Source organism: Oryza brachyantha, chromosome 2, assembly GCF_000231095.2.
Source record: "Oryza brachyantha chromosome 2, ObraRS2, whole genome shotgun sequence".
In the NCBI taxonomy this organism is placed as follows: Eukaryota; Viridiplantae; Streptophyta; class Magnoliopsida; order Poales; family Poaceae; genus Oryza; species Oryza brachyantha.
In genome coordinates, this window is record NC_023164.2 from 7,328,583 (window position 1) to 7,345,722 (window position 17,140).

At 36.7% G+C, this 17,140-nt stretch overlaps 1 protein-coding gene across 1 annotated transcript; it reads left to right on the forward strand.

Annotated features, from left to right (window-relative positions):
- Nucleotides 1–2,695: 2,695 nt before the first annotated feature.
- LOC102721898 (peroxisomal fatty acid beta-oxidation multifunctional protein) lies at nucleotides 2,696–11,590 on the forward strand. Its single transcript, XM_006647092.3, has 18 exons — nucleotides 2,696–2,919; nucleotides 3,043–3,114; nucleotides 4,039–4,101; nucleotides 4,184–4,240; nucleotides 4,390–4,457; nucleotides 4,557–4,638; nucleotides 4,745–4,800; nucleotides 5,208–5,510; nucleotides 5,919–6,005; nucleotides 6,716–6,890; nucleotides 7,073–7,194; nucleotides 7,430–7,593; nucleotides 8,474–8,728; nucleotides 9,374–9,495; nucleotides 9,633–9,754; nucleotides 9,868–10,016; nucleotides 10,601–10,739; nucleotides 11,235–11,590. The coding sequence occupies exons 1-18, from the start codon at nucleotides 2,823–2,825 to the stop codon at nucleotides 11,280–11,282; spliced, it is 2,181 nt and encodes a 726-aa protein (XP_006647155.1). The 5' UTR covers nucleotides 2,696–2,822; the 3' UTR covers nucleotides 11,283–11,590.
- Nucleotides 11,591–17,140: the final 5,550 nt, after the last annotated feature.

A 17,140-nucleotide genomic window follows, 5' to 3' on the forward strand; every position in this document is an offset into this window, starting at 1 on the left:
TGGCCCTGCGTTGACAGGAGCCGTCCGGTCGACTTTGGACGGTGGGGATATATAGATTCGTAGTGTTAGAAAATACCTTTTTTTTTTCAATTATACATTCTACGGCACACGCACGTGCACGCACAACGTACTATACTCACGAATACACAATCTAAGGTACACTCCAATAGACCTAAACAACCAACTTATATCAGATCTCGATAATTTCTTTTTAAAAGCTAACTTATATATGTCTTTGATAGCAATGTAAAAACGAATTTTATAGTTTGTCTGAAAACCACGAGACGAACCTTTTAGACCTAATTAGCATATAGGCTCAAAAGATTTTCTTGTAATTTCTTTATAGTTTTTTATTTCATCTATCTTTAATGTTTTATTTAGACGTTTGAAAGATTACAAGCGATGAAATTTTTTTAAGCAGCCGTGCCGTGCCTCGGACGGCTCGTTCCAGTTTCCGGACAAGACACGAGAGACCCCGTTCCTCATCTCATCGTCGGTTGGTCGCTTGCTTTAGCTTGCGTGGTCGTCTAACCGTATGCCCATATCTACATTATTTTATCATGTTTACGTATTTCTTTTTTTTGGTCGCATTATTGACGTAGGGATTAAAGTAGTGACTTTAATCATCTGCTTACAAATAGAACTTATGAATTAATTTAAAATTTAAAAATTAATCACTAAAATAACAAAATTAAATCAATTGACATCTCCAAAGTCTATGATATATAAACACTCTACAAACGGAGGTACTGTATATTGAGACATTGAGCTAAATCAAGAACAAAGGGGATCTTTTCCACGAATGTACTGTATGGTTACTTAGTGAGAAGAGGGTGCGACTCCAACGCATGTGTTACGTCATTGCATGCGCATACATAAACATGTGAGAGTTCGGCAACGTGGCATTTTTTTTAATACCATTTAACCTTTAATCTGGTAAATTTATTATTATTGTGATTTGGATGCTCTGAGTGACTTTTCTCATCATATTTAACCTTCTTTTCATTAAATATATGGATTACACATATATATGAGCGTTTGCCATTTTACTAGAACGGATATGTTTAAGGTTGTGATGGGTATATAAAATCGTCAGAATTACAACCATAGCAAAATTATTATCTAAAAGTAAAAGGATAAATTAAGAGTTATTTAGAATAAAACTTACATAACGAAACATGGCCTAAACTATGATTCACTCTTTTTTAATCATCTTGAAAATTGATTACAATGATCCTTCCTCCTAATTTTTTTTAAGACGTTCGGAATTTTCCTTATGGGAAAAAGATACAACACTTTTGTGTATAACTAATGTTATAAATCAGATCAGGTTCGCATGGTTTATATAAGGGATATGCAACACAACACTGTTTCTATATTATTTAACAGTGATGTGGAGGGAGTAACATATAGACTATGGATAACTTTTAGGCACAAGCATAATCAAAATTACATTTATTTTATATTATAAGATTATCTCATATTTTCTATGCTAACAAATCTGAATACATATATAAAACATATTCACTAATATATGGAATAGGGAACACTAAGATCGACAAAGGCTCCATTCGGTAAGGGGTGATAAAGTTAACTTACCCGGTACGGAAAACGTAGTAATAGCTTATTATATAATTAATTAATTATTAAAAAATAGATTAATATGATTTCTTAAAACAAATTTCCTATATATATTTTATAAAAACACCGTTTAACCGTTCGAGAAGCGTGCGCGCGAAAAACGAGAGAGATAAGTTAACTTATGCCTCTGGACAAACACGGCCAAAAATATCATAGGATATCTCTACAAATTATATTAAAAGTTGTTTTATTGTCTTTTTTATTGGTTGTTTTTATTATCCATTGGCTTAGTAAATCTTGAGTAGAATATTTATTCTATAATATTGTGATTAAAAAAGGCCGATGACGTGGATAAAAAATTAGGGCATGTTCAATGGCTTTTGAGCTCTATCTCAAGCCATGTCAGCAACAAGAGTCTATTTTATAATGATATATACAATGATAAAGTCAGATGTGGTTTCTACATCAATGCAATAAAATATTTTCATTACATTTTTTTTATATACCCTCGTGCAAGAAAATTTCCTTGAATAAATGCTAAAGTCGACTCTAAGCTGTTGTCATTGATAACAACCGTTTTTCTCTCTCCTTCTCTCTTTTTCCTCCACGTCATCAAATTTGCTTACGTGACGATTAAAAAAGTCAGCTATTAAGCACGTTTAGGGCATTCCCAACCCATAACACTAGATGTAGTTTCCATAAACTCCACCATTATCAAGAAACTAGTAATAGACACTACTTTTTCAATGCAAACACCACTATTCTACACTTAAATTTAATGCTACTTATCTCACATGATATTTTAGATGTTGTGTAGAAATCATGTCTCATGCAAGACATGTTTCATTCTCTTTCTTAATTTATTCACTTGTCACATCATCTTTCATTCTAAGTGACAACTTATTTAATATTATGGACATTATCCTAGTCATTAGGTTGGAAATGTCTTTATGCGTGCCCTTAATAGAGCTCAGAAATACAGAGCACGAGGTTAGTGGTGGTAGTCTACAATTGGTTAGTTGGACTCTTGCAGAGACATACCATCATCAACCTCCCAAATCAGCCGATTAGGCTGCCTTGCCTTTGTCTTCTTCCTCCTCGAGCCTCCGCGATAAATACGGGAGCACAACGCCTCCCCGTCTCTCCTCCGATTTGCTTCTCCCACCTTCCCACCCTCTCCCCCTCCCCCTCCCCCTCTCTCTCCGTCGATCGAACGACCAACCCTAGCCCGGAGCGCCGTCATGGCGGGCTCGATCTGGGTCTCCATGGAGGTCGGCGCCGACGGCGTCGCGCTCGTCACCATCTGCAACCCGCCCGTCAATGCGCTGCATCCCATCAGTAAACGCTCCTCCCCACCCCTCTCGCCTTGGCCTCGCTTGGTGGCGGGGCGGGTTTCTAGTGTGCGAGATGGTGTCTCTGATTCCGTGTGCTCCCGATTGCTTTTGTTTTTGTTTTTCCCAGTCATCAAGGGCTTGAAGGAGAAGTACGCGGAGGCGATGGATCGCGACGACGTCAAGGCAATCGTGCTCACCGGTGAGAGCCACTCTGCTCATCGCTTCTCCCCCTCTCCTGCGGAAATTCTGATCAGAGAATGAATTTGGCTATGTAGCAGTAGCACCGAAATATCTGATTTGTCTGTCGCGGCGGCGGCCGACGAATCTCCGCTGTTTTTTTTTTACTCGATTGCCTAACGGATTGACGTAAGACGAGCAGCAATTTTCGTGTGTTGTTTTACTCGTGATTTTGTTTTTTCTGTGTGTGGTTTCACTGGATCAAGCTATTTTTGGGTATCGCGTTGTGCGGGGGATCCGAGTGGCTGTGGAGTAGTCGCTGTCCTATCGTATCATTGTGCTGATCTCGGTTAACTTATTGGGTTAATTATGAGTAGGCTACTCCAGCTGTACACAATTGCTTTCCTAGTGATCTGGAACTTAGTGGTGGAGCCATTGAACTAACCGTAAACTACGGATGTTGGAGGCTAACCCACTTATCTCACTAAAATAGGAACTGCAGCAATGACTGGTTATAGCCCTTGATCAGAAGGAACCCCACTTCTATGCAGGTCCCCAAGGAGATTCTTTTTTTATCCCCTTCAAGCTGTGTTTTCCTATTAAAGGGTGGGAATAGCTTGTATTGAATTCAAGCTGTACATGCCCGCCAAACATTTGTTAAAACGAAACATTGTACTCCCTTCGTTCCATATTATAAGACTTTTTGGGTTTGTCTAGATTCATTCATGTATCAATGTATATGTTTTGTATTTGTCTAGATTCATTAGCACACAAATGGATCTAGGCAAGACCAGAAAGTCTTATAATGTGAAATGGAGGAAATACTAAATTTGAGGGATGCAGGAATTGGAAAGGGGTTTGCTAATTTTAGTTCGTGAAAGTTGCTGCTTGACTTGTTTGTCATACTCATTGATTATCTTCTAAATTATGTTCAATCCTTTAATAGGTGCCGGAGGCAAATTTTGTGGAGGCTTTGATATCAATGTTTTCACAGAAGTTCACAAGACTGGTAAATGTCCTTTCGTTTTGTGGAGGCTTGCTTCTTATGACATGCTGCTCGCTTTTCTTACAAACATGACATTGGCTTGCAGGAAACGTGTCTCTTATGCCTGATGTATCTGTTGAGCTTGTGTCAAATTTGATGGAAGGTTAGCCATTTCTACGTCCAGTTTTGTCATAGCTTATCACACGCTCTTTTATCTCCAACATGAGTGGTGACATCCTTTGTGCATATGATTTTATTTTTTACAAAGATTATTATACCTGGACCTGACTACAGAGCTGTTTATATATGCAGGGGGCAAGAAGCCTTCTGTTGCTGCCATTCAAGGCCTTGCTCTTGGTGGTGGTCTGGAGTTGACCATGGTCTGTCAACTGTTATGCCAAATATTTATCATCTGATTCTAACCTTGCTCCAGGGCCTAATCTAAATTCCTTGTCTCGCATAAATGGAAAATTCTTCAGGGTTGCCATGCTCGGATATCTACCCCAGAAGCTCAACTTGGACTACCAGAGTTGACTCTGGGCATAATTCCTGGATTTGGAGGTATCAGTGTTTCTTTCTATGTCATTGAACTAACGCTTCACTAGTTTACTTCCCTTGCTTTGTATTAGTTCATATAATGATATGATTAAGTATGGTTACTATGAAGGAACCCAGCGTCTGCCGAGGCTTGTAGGTCTTCCCAAAGCAATAGAAATGATGCTGGTGAGTCTAATCTATATTCTGCCAGTTAATTAACCGGTCACACTGTTCTAGTAGCATCCGTTCCATCTAATAGAATTTAGGGCAAAAGGCTGAAAATGTTCCAACTTGACAATGAACTTTTTTTATACATACCTACATATATATATATATATATATATATATATATATATATATATATATATAGGCAAAATGAGTTATATCCGGCTTATACAGTTTTAACATTTCCGAGGAACAAAAACAAAAAAAAAAGAAAATGTATGATACTATGATTCATTTTAAATGGTAGGTTCCTCGTACACTCTACCTTCTATCTGATTCACTATCATACTTTTGAATTATGGTTATAATGACTGTCTTGAACATGATTCCATATTTTCAACTTGGGATTTGTGATGTTTTGTTCACAGCAATCAAAGTTCATTACAGCAAAGGAAGGGAAAGAACGTGGTCTTGTTGATGCGCTATGCTCCCCTGATGATTTGATAAAGGTGTCACGCCTTTGGGCTCTGGAGATCGCCAACTACCGTAAACCTTGGATAAGATCTCTTGCCAGAACAGACAGGCTTGGTTCATTGTCTGAAGCTTGTTCTGTATTAACTGTCGCAAGACAGCAAGCGCAGAAAGTTGCAGCAAACTTGCCACAGCACCAGGCCTGCCTAGATGTTATGGAAGAAGGTGTACGTTTTGGAGGCCATGCTGGTGTTATGAAGGTTAGTGCCTTCTACTGTTCTCCATTTTTCTTCCTTATGTAGGAAACTGATGCAACAAGCATGCCAGTTCTGCACTACATTTAGATACAAAGCTACATGGGCACCTTTTTGAACTCGTCATATTGTCTGTTGTGAATTTATTGGATGATAGATGTGTTATTCCTGAAATGCTTAAAATCTTTATGACTAATCACGTCCATTGGATGTTAGTTAGAAGAGTGTAGATTTTTACCTGTTCTTTTCTAGATTGACATATTATAATGGCATTTGTGTTGAAATTGTGCTCATGACATTTAAAACTGTAACAAAGTCCCATTTAGTAAGTTCTATGATTCTCTGTTTCTTCCATCATTAACTACAGCTTATTTGTTTATTTAATACTTACCAAACACACCTTTATAAATCCAGGAGGCCAAGGTTTTCAAGGAGCTGGTGATATCACCGACATCAAAGGCGCTTGTCCATGCCTTCTTTGCCCAACGTTTAACCACAAAGGTTATCTTCTAGAGCATACCACCATTTCTTTTCATGACGCACTTCACTGTTTGCCACTGATTCCTTTGACTTTGCATCAAATTATTATCTTACAGCCACTTCTACTTCACTTATTTTTGATCTTCTAGAAATGTTTCCAATGCTTAGAAGGCTTTAGCACCTGTTCTTTTGAATGGCAAAGCAGTTTATATATTGGAATAAATTCATTTTTCAAACCTAAACTTTTCAATAGTGTGCTTGGATCTCTGAACTAGAAATCGGTTATGTAAACCCTAAACATATTAAATTGTTGGCATTCATGTCAGCATAAACATTTTCTGCTCAAATAAGAATGATTGAGAGAAGAAAAGAAGAGGTGAGGAATAAAAAGCTTGACAATAATATGATGTGCTGTAGACATTTGTTGTGTTCCTATCAGAAAAACCTGATGTTACATCCACATTACTAAACTTACTTTGAGAGCTTGGGGCATAAATTAATCCTGTTTTTCCAACTATTTATTTGTGGATATGATATTTTAAACCACATTACCTTGACATTTATTTGGAAGCTATGCAAAATGTTCGGAGGTAGATTAAGCTATGTATCTAGATGTAGGCATGATACCAAGTTTATGCAGTCACAATGCTTAACACATCAAATTTCGTTTTTCCTTTTTTTGTTATGGATATCTTGGTGTCATTATCTGACTTATAGTTCATTATGTGTAGGTGCCAGGTGTCACTGATGTTCAATTGAAACCTAGGAAAATAAGAAAAGTTGCCGTTATTGGTGGTGGTTTGATGGGCTCTGGAATAGCAACAGCTCTTCTTGTTAGCAATACATCTGTTGTGCTCAAGGAAGTAAATCCTCAATTCCTGCAAAGGGGACAGAAAATGATAGCAGGTCAATTTTGTTAAATTACTGCTGTGTTTCTTGGGAGGCTATTTGCCATCAGTATTTTTTTGACTTTTCCTTAATGCTATACTGAAAACTGCGCTTTTCTTGTCACGGTTGGCTTTAGGATTATCTTTACCTGTTACATTTCAGTATTATGTAACTGATAAGTAGCAACTGTTATTCGACAGCTAATCTTGAGGGTCTAGTCAAGAGGGGCTCATTGACAAAGGAGAAGATGAACAAGGCCATGTCACTTCTCAAGGGTGCGTTGGACTATTCAGATTTCAAGGATGTTGATATGGTTATCGAGGTAGCCCCTCATATCTTTTATGGTTTTAGTGTGGCAAAGTACTTATCTTTAGTTGTTGACAGTCCCTCTATTGATTGAAGCATATGACTTTGTGACCATGACATTATATTGTGTTAGTGATTTTTAACATGGTTATTAGCTAACTCAGTTTAATTCTTTAACTCTACAACATATTTTCATGGCACATAATTGTTTGTTTAGTTTCTTATGACAGTATTTTTTTTTATTATTGTAGGCTGTCATAGAGAAAGTTCCTTTGAAGCAATCAATATTTTCTGACATTGAGAAGGTCTGCCCACCGCACTGCATACTTGCAACAAACACATCTACCATTGATTTGAATGTTGTGGGCGAGAAGACAAATTCTCAAGACAGAATTATAGGGGCACATTTTTTCAGGTATGTTATTTGTTACTGTATTTCTTATGGGTTTTGGTTGCAGCAGATCCTGATAATTAGCAATATGAAGTTACCAACTGTTGATTACTCATATGACTTGTGCATCTAGGTTATTGAAAGTCTGAAACACATCTAACTATCAAGTTTTTGGTCATACTTTCCAATCAAACTTTACATGTCTAATTTACGATGGACGTAGAAACTTATTTTCATAGAAGAGTAGGGAATATGATGGTTATATTAATGGAATAAGTGTCCAGTATTCCGTGGGAACTCAGTGTTTACATGTGAACCCTGTGTGAAAGTTCTCCCTCTTATTCTTTTTTTTTAGGGGGGTGGGGGGGAATTGCAGGATACAGGGTGAGGAAAGTTCAGAGTGTTAATTTTCTACAACAATTTATCTAAGTTCTCTTACTGAAAATTCATGTTGAGTTGTTGATTACTTGATTGTTGTTTATGGTACTTCTATCTGCAATGGCATGGTAATCATTATATCATTCAAGATACGAATTAGAAAATAACAGAATATAAGTATGCTGTTTCTTGAAATGCATGATTAATTATTTCATTTTAACTATCTCAAAGTGATTGTTGTATCCCTGAACGACAAGCGATGAATTGTTGAATGACTTAAGTCAAAGTCAGATTACTATGACTTATAAGCTAGTAGCTTTTTCAAACCTGGTATAATCTTTTATTTGTGATATGTATGGTAAGATGCATGTTGAACATTCCCATACAATGTATGGAGAAATAGGCTATGGACATGTATAAATAACACTAAGTTCTCCCTCCCTAACCTTTTCGTTTGAACAGTATATCAAACAATCGCTTCATACTGCTAACAATGAAATTTCCTGCTTTGATATGTTATTTCCAGCCCTGCTCATATAATGCCTTTGCTTGAAATTGTCCGGACGGAGAAGACATCACCACAAGCTATCCTTGATCTCATCACAGTTGGAAAAATGATAAAGAAAGTCCCTGTTGTGGTTGGGAACTGCACAGGCTTCGCAGTCAATCGTACATTTTTCCCGTACACACAGAGTTCTCATCTTCTAGTTAGTATAGGCATCGATGTTTTCAGAATTGATCGAGTAATAAGCAGCTTTGGCATGCCAATGGGACCTTTTCAGTAAGTGTTCAACTCTACCTTTTTATATTTAAATCTTTATATCGTTCGATTTTATCATCGTAAATATTGGTACTGAGAATTGTTTAAGCATACAAGATAAGATAGGAAATGTAATTTAAATAAATGCATGGCTGGATCTTACTTATTTCTCTTTACAACTTAAAACTAACATTTTCATTAGTTATTAGTCCAATTCAATTTATTTTTTGGGGCTTTAGTAAGCTACATCTTTTGAAATATTATTGGATGCCTCCTTCATAACTCTAATATTCTACAAATGAAAATCCTTATGGCATCATATATATGCAGAATGCTAAGAAATATATTTGCACTTGACTAATACTGGTACAAGGTCATGAAAGTTCTTCTGAGAAGAGGTTCAACCTTGATCAAATTATAATGGAGGTCACTTTTTCTTTATGGTTTCAATGCAACATGTCACTTATATACCTTTGGACATAAAAATTAAGCACCTCAAATTTCATTCCTTCTGTGCGTGAACAATCTACAATGAGATATTCTTGTCTGCCTTACCTAGATTGTTTAAATGAACAGTGCATTGCTGAGCCATTGTTGATTAACATGTTTCTTGTTATCATCATTCACAAGGGTTTTTATATTTAATAATCTTTCCACTCCTCACAGACTACAAGATCTGGCTGGATATGGAGTGGCATTGGCAGTAAGGCATATCTATTCAGCTGCCTTTGGAACAAGGAATTTCGATTCCAATCTGGTGGATTTGATGGTAAAGAATGGACGGCAGGGTATGCTTCCTAACTTTCTTTTGCTCCTGCAATACTGTTGGTCTTAGGCTAAAAGGCTTGTGGCAAATAGGATGGATTGCACAAGAACAGTAATCAAATACACCTTTAAAATGAGTAATTTTCCTGTTATTTTATAGGAAAGAGCAATGGCAAAGGTTATTACATTTATGAGAAGGGTGGGAAGCCAAAGCCTGACCCAAGTGTTCAGGTTGTAATTGAAGAGTACAGAAGACACGTGAAGACAATTCCTGGTGGACAGGTTTCCCTCCTTCCCTACCTGAGTCATGGATTTCTCATCTAAGAATTTTCATGCTATCTCAGCTGTTGATCGAAAACAAAAATCCTGACATCGAGACATTATCTTGCTTTCAGCCTGTTACTCTATCCGATCAGGAAATACTGGAGATGATTTTCTTCCCAGTTGTTAACGAGGCATGTAGAGTCATGGATGAAAATGTTGTGATCCGAGCTTCTGATCTTGATATTGCATCTATTCTTGGGATGGGCTTTCCCAAGTTCAGGTAAGCTATTGTTTATTGCTTAACTCTAGTTCTGGTGGCAATTTGCATTAACTTCAATCATTGTCTTATGTAACTAAATGATAGCGATTACACATGCATTTGAAATATGCCTAGGTATTGTTTTATGATATGCCAGATATTTGGATTGAGATTGCGTGTCTGGTTATGTGCACAAAAATACAACATATGAAACTAATTTAATTAGGAGTTGCCATTTCCATTATCTACTAAAGAACCTAATTTAAGCCTTAAGCAGGGGTGCGCTGCATGGTATATATCAAATGAGCATTGATTTTTATAAACTGTTGTTTGGCACTTGAGGCTTAGTTATCTGATACGCCTTGGAATTGTACCATACAGTATACCAAATGAGTGTTATTGCTAAGTTTATTTACATTGTTGACCATACCAAGCAAGTCTTAAGTTTTAACTAATAAGTATTATCCGTACATGCCAAACAATATTTCCAATCCATGATATTGGTTATGTTAGGGGTGGTCTTGTATATTTTTATTTCCTTTCTTTTTCCTTAAGGTGCTGTGGTTATTTGGAGTGTTGTTTGATCTTCCATGTTTTTCATGAAGGGGTGGCCTTGTATTTTGGGCTGATACTATTGGAGCACCTTATATATATTCAAAGCTTAGCAAGTGGGCTGAAATTTATGGCGACTTCTTCAAGCCATCATCCTATTTGGAAGAAAGGGCTAAAAGAAACCTATCATTGGTATCTCTCTCTCTCTCTCTCTCTCTCTCTCTCTCATGCACACAATATAGAATTCTCTCTCTCTCTCATGCACGCAATATAGAATTATGTAGCAGGTATCTGATAGATAGCGTGTGATCCTTGCATTAGTTTATTTTAGTAGTGAATTTTGAGTATAGTTGCTGCCATTATAAAAACTTATGAACTATGGTAGCAGGTATCTGATGGATAGCATAATCCTCGCATGTATTAAGTGATCATTAGTTCAAACATTTCAGTTGTAACTCGCTAGGAATTAGTAACAATTATATTAGGACGTGCAATCTCTGTCAGTACTGACCACCATGGTATGAAAAGAGCTCCAGTCAGAAGCTAAAAAACGGCATCTGCTCATGCAATTCGACCTTGATATTAGAGATTATACATGCTCATGCAATCATTTATTGTGTTGTTTGCTAGTAGTATTCTGTGATGCGATCGGCTTATTCGATATTAATAATGTACCAACCTCTGCAGAGCGCACCAAAGGCAACCCAGCAGGCTTCGTCGAGGTCACGCATGTGAGGCGATGTTCAGCTGATGGCAGAATAATTGCTTGATGTGCACCGGCACCCTAGCTGACCCTCACACCTGTGACCTGAAAAAGGAGGTCAGAGCAGTGCCCGCCCTGTAATATCTTTTTTGATATTTTGGCCTTTCCCGTTTTTCTTAGCTGGGCTGCTATGTTGATGGGATTAATAAATGTTGGCTCCGGATGCCTCAAAACTGTAACTATAGACGATAGCCTTTGCTCCAGTATGACATTGTATATGGTACTGTGATTCTTTTTAACTGGTAGCGAAAATAATATGTGCATGCTCTCCGAATAGCCATGTCAGCTGCCCACGTTTTACAGTCAGGTCTTGTTTGGACTAAGCCAAGATCCTATAGTCTATCTATAATAGTTCAAATAAAACAATAGTTTGGTTCATATTTAACAAATTAACTCAGAGTAATTGTATAAAATATTAGTACAAGTAACATTAAATTACACGTGCTATTTTACCAATAATAAGAGACATGATAAATGGAATAGTGTATGCCATTTCACAAAAAAAAAAGAGCCATAGAAATAACCTAGTGGCATCCAAACAAACATAAAGATCATATAATCTAAAGAAAAAGTTAAGAGGACAAGTAGACAGGCCGCCATGGCTTCTGGGACCGCACGACGCCTAGGTTGGCAACGGGATAGGTCGGAACCAAGTTGGGCAAAAATGGCGCCGCGGATCCTGTCACCTGATCAAGGCCATGTCACCTGATCGGTGGAACTGTGGGACATGAGAGGATAAGAGAATCTAACCTATGCTGCTAGCGTCGGGAGGAGGATTTCTATCCCTGTCCCTGTCCTTGAAATTTACCGGCCCCTTCCCCCATCGAGGCTGGTCCACGTTGGGGCCTGGGCCCACCGGGGAATTGCCAACCCTAGCCATGTCATGCTCGCTGGCTGCTCCCTCATGTCAACTTCACGTACCCCTTCCTGCCGTTCCTAGAACTCGGTGTTGTTGCGATGTCCTCAACGGACACATCATCTTCTCACGAGACGTCGTGGGAGGCCAGGCTAGGGATATCCAAGTTGATCCTGACTTCATCGAGCTCGCCGTCTGCTATCCCTAGGTGCTATGTCCTCTAGGTCGTCCCCGACGACCTCGCCATCGCTAGTTCACATTGGTGCATCCACCTTCTCCGCCTCTATGGATCTGGATCGTGCTTTTGGGAGAGAAAAAAAAGGGAGAAGAGAGTGAAGTGATACCCTCGTTGCTCACATGCATTGCAGGCACGTTCGATCAATTTTGGCAGATAGCTCCACCTCGAGTCTAAAGGGAATATTCTCTATTAGGTTCATCTCATCTAAATCACAAACCAAACACCCACAAAAATAGAATGGCTCTGATCTAACCCACCAAATCGTTGCAACTTGCAAGCAAACACATCCTAAGTGGAGTACATGCTAGGATTTAAGTTTTCAAATTTATTTCTACGTGTGGATGTACCCGGATTGGAGCCATTCCAAATAATAAGATTTGTGCATTTAAAAAGGAATAAGTCCATTTGTTTTACAAAGATTCTTTTTGGGGTCAGTTTATTTTGGGAACTGCCCATATGTCGTTTGATATAGTATCTTTTAGTTAAAACGATTCATTTTCCCACAATAATACTCTTGAACAAATTTTCGATTGCAATCACTTGATGTGCTTCCAAACCAACGTCAGTTATTTTTTTGAACGAAGGACAAAATTAACACAAATGACCTGTAATAAACAAGTTAAAAAATCGGTGTGGCATCATCGAATTTATATTATAATTATTACAGTGAAAAATTACAGTTCAAGTTGTAAAAAGACTTAATACTTAAGGGTTGGATTATAATTAGAATGGCACCATAGATAATCTATACCATACTAAAAAGACTTTAGCGGTGATAGCAATGATCTACCACCATCACTATAGTCAATAACACGTGGGCCCCGTGTGGTGGGCCCAAAACCGAAATCCAATGCATAGAGAGGAGAGCCGGGCTGAGCAACTCACCGTCAGTGGCGCGAAGCCGTCGGAGGAGGGTAACGACGCCGGCCACCGTACCGCCAGGTCGCCGGCCCGGATTACCGTTTATCTAGTTAAAACTAATCTCTAAATTTGTGCTTTGTCCAATGATCATTGGTCCCACTCAAAGTATTTTCACTTTCTGAAATGTCAAATAATTCCGTCCGGAAGCACTAAGTAGTTGTGTTCGTGGGTGTGCATTTAGGCCACGTTCGGTAGGCTGGATAAGAAATCTTATTCTCCTTGTTTTCCACTCGCACGCTTTCCGAACTGCTAAACGATGTATTTTTTATAAAAATTTTCTATAGGAAAGTTGCTTTAAAAAATCATATTAGTCTAATTCATATATTTTTAATAATTAATAATTAATTAATTATGTGCTAATCTAGTGCTACGTTTTTCGTGCCGGATAAGTTAACTTACCTTCCTCCCTATTGAACATGGCCTTACTACTATAACCAAACACAAGTGTGGAACCAAGTCACAGCAATGGTTAATAAAAATTGAGACGTTCCATATGAGCTATTATCATCTTTAACGGGTGTATTTTTCCAACTGAGGTGGCTGTATTGGTTCATCTGACCAAAATCGTTATTCACAAAAAATGGCACGTTAGCCTCATCGTCACTCCTGCTGTATCAATCGTAGACTTTAAAGCCTGGATTGCGCGGTGACGAAACGTTGCTGTTTTTACCATGAAAAAACAAGGAATGAGATATTTCTACACGTTTGAGAACAAAGTGCAGAAGCGCTACAGGGATTTACGAGAGCCTATATTTACAAGTGCTACAGTACCATTCTACTGTCCTAGCGTAGATCCCTGTAGCACATACTCAGAGCACTGTGCAAACAATGTCCTCTCGGCTGTTAGTGCAGAGGACCTGAGTCCAACAGACAAATGTGTGGCAAAAGATAGGTAGTACGGTAATATATCTCCGCTCCGCAGTATATCAAATAATATAAATTAATCAATGAATGAATATACAATATAAAACAGATCGAATATTGTATATAATATTCAAATTTGTTGTTGTTTTAAAAATAATATTATGATATTCTATCCGGTTAAAAATATTTATCGTTTAGAACAAGATTTGGTTAAATTTCTAAAATTTCGGCAAGCAATATATAAAATAAACTATACAATTCTTAAAAAAATATTCAAATTTTAATATATAAAATAAACTATACAATTCTTAAAAAATATTCAAATTTTAGAAGATTGACCAAATCTTATCCTAAACTACATATATTTTTGACTGGAGGGGGTATTTGAAAATGTGAAACAACTAGAAGAAATCTGATAACACTTTTTATGTTGCCGAACCAATATGTAAACTAAACCATATCAATTATTACCTCCGTCCCTAAATGATCGACGCCGTTGACTTTTTAATGTACATTTGACCATTCGTTTTATTTAAAAAAATTACATAATTACTAATTATTTTTATATTATTTCATTTATTGTTAAGTATATTTTTATGCATATATATAACTTTATATATTTAAAAAATAAATAAAACGAATGGTCAAACATATATTAAAAAAGTCAACTGCGTCAAACATTTAGGGAAAGGAGTAGTTTTTTCTACGGTAATTACAAAACAGGCGTAATGCAAAGTAAACGCAATAACCTCAAACAGTGCTTTTAATGCCGAGAGAGACGGAGCTGACCCTTAATCAAGGCATGACAATTATGTTTCAGTCATGTTTTATTTTCATAGATTATGGTCATATTATATTTAGTTAGAGTATGAGTGCATGCCGTTTCTTATTAAAAAACAATATTCTGCAGCATCAAGTGCGATGTACTATTTACTTTGTGTTGACTTTGTCTCTACTCCTTTTATACCCAATAATTCACTGTTTATTCAACTACATGTCATTTCTGTTAGCTCACGGCCACCACAGTTTGCCAAAAAAAAAAAAACCCAATCCCACAATTAGGGACTTTGAGTCAACAAAATTTCTCTAATAAATCCTCTGATCACCTGCTTAAGAATTTGAGTCCTCTTTTATATAAAACATTGCACTCCACAAATTGATAGTTGTGCTCAATCCCAATCCGTCGTGACGCGAGGGGAAGGGGGAATGTGGAAAAGGGAAAGAACAAGGGTGGCTCCTTTTTCAGTTTTGGATAGTCTGGTTTGGATAACCTAAGATGAGAAGTATATTGTTAATATGCAAACACTTATTAGAGATTCTTCAAGGAAGATTTTGGGATTGAAATTTTGAGGAACTATTGGTCATGCTGTTAGTTAGTTAGTTAGTTAGAGCTACTATTACTGAACAATACCAAGTGCATAAAAAAACTTATGCATCAATCGGAGCAGCCAAATCGTGCATCTCAAACTAATACAAAATTAGTTTTTGAGGGGTCTATAATAAGTGTGAGTTCAAGAGATAAGTTACTAGCAATTAATTAATTAACTATAAACTATTTTAAACTTGAAAAGTAGATTAATACTCCCTTCGTCATCATAATTCTTGATTCTTGTTGTTTTGGTAAGAATGTGGTCAAACTTTTAAAACTATAACTATTAATATTTTTTAAAATATTTAGTTTGAAACATGTATAAATAAATAATAAAAACATTTTAATAAAAGTAAACATTTATTTACCTTATATATATATTTTAATACAAAAATCACAGTACAAGATAGATTTAGAATATCATGTCATTGTCCAAGATGATAAAAATTATGAAGAATTATATTTTTCAAGCAAGTTAGATTTTTATAAAAAAACTTTATAGTTTATTAGTTTAGAAAATTTGCTCATGAAAAACTTTTTAGAGTTTACCATCCAGGCAAGTCAGCAAGTGAGAACATGCAGCAGATCGATGCGGAATTCTTCTTGGGTGCTTACTGGGTGATAGTTCCGTGCCGTGGGGGGAGGGAGGATTATGGATAAAAGAGTTCTACCTCCGTCTCAAGATAAAGAGTTCGTGGAAGTAATGAATAATACCTCCGTTTCAAAATAAGATTATTTTTCAGTTTTTATATACAATGACTCTTCGTCTTATTTAAAATTTTTTTACGATTAATATTTTTATTGTAATACATGATAAAACATGAAAAATATTTTATGCATGACTAATTTTTTTAATTTTTTACAAATTTTTCAAATAAGACGAATGGTTAAACTTTAGACACACAAAGCAAAAAATAAAGTTATTATGAGACGAAAGTCTTAAATGCATTGGGAATAGATAAATTTGAGATAGTTGTATTGGGATTCGATAAAGTAAAGGACGCCTAAGTCTTTTAGCTTTGGTATTGTTTGGTGTGTGATGGGTGAAAAATGAAGTTATTTTGTGACAACCTTAGGGATATAGTAAAAGATGATATGAATTTGTTTGTTTTTTTTTAAAAAAAAAGAGCAAAGAAATTGCGTTCCCAATAGGACACAGGAGCACATCCATGATGAAATGGTAATAGTTTGTGTGCATTTCACTTGGTTAGATCGCTAGAAACTCTCCCTTTTATTACACTCTTTCGGTCTTGCCACGGCAGGGCTAATTACATGGCCTTGTCCTACACGCCATTTTCATGTCGGATCAAAGTTTATCCTACATTAATGACAACAACAGTAATGCTGCCATCTAGATAGCCATAGGACTAAAAAACTATATAATCATTATCACTGAGACACTTTACGGTGACAATTAAAATGACCAATTAAACAATCAATACCAACAGTATTCTACTCTGGTCTCTGTCCACTTCTCTGACCAAAATTGCACATGACAAACATGCCCTAACTTCAAAATAAAAAAAGATAACTTCCAACTGAAATCGTATGATGGCAGAGAAGGAAAAAAGAACAGAGAGAT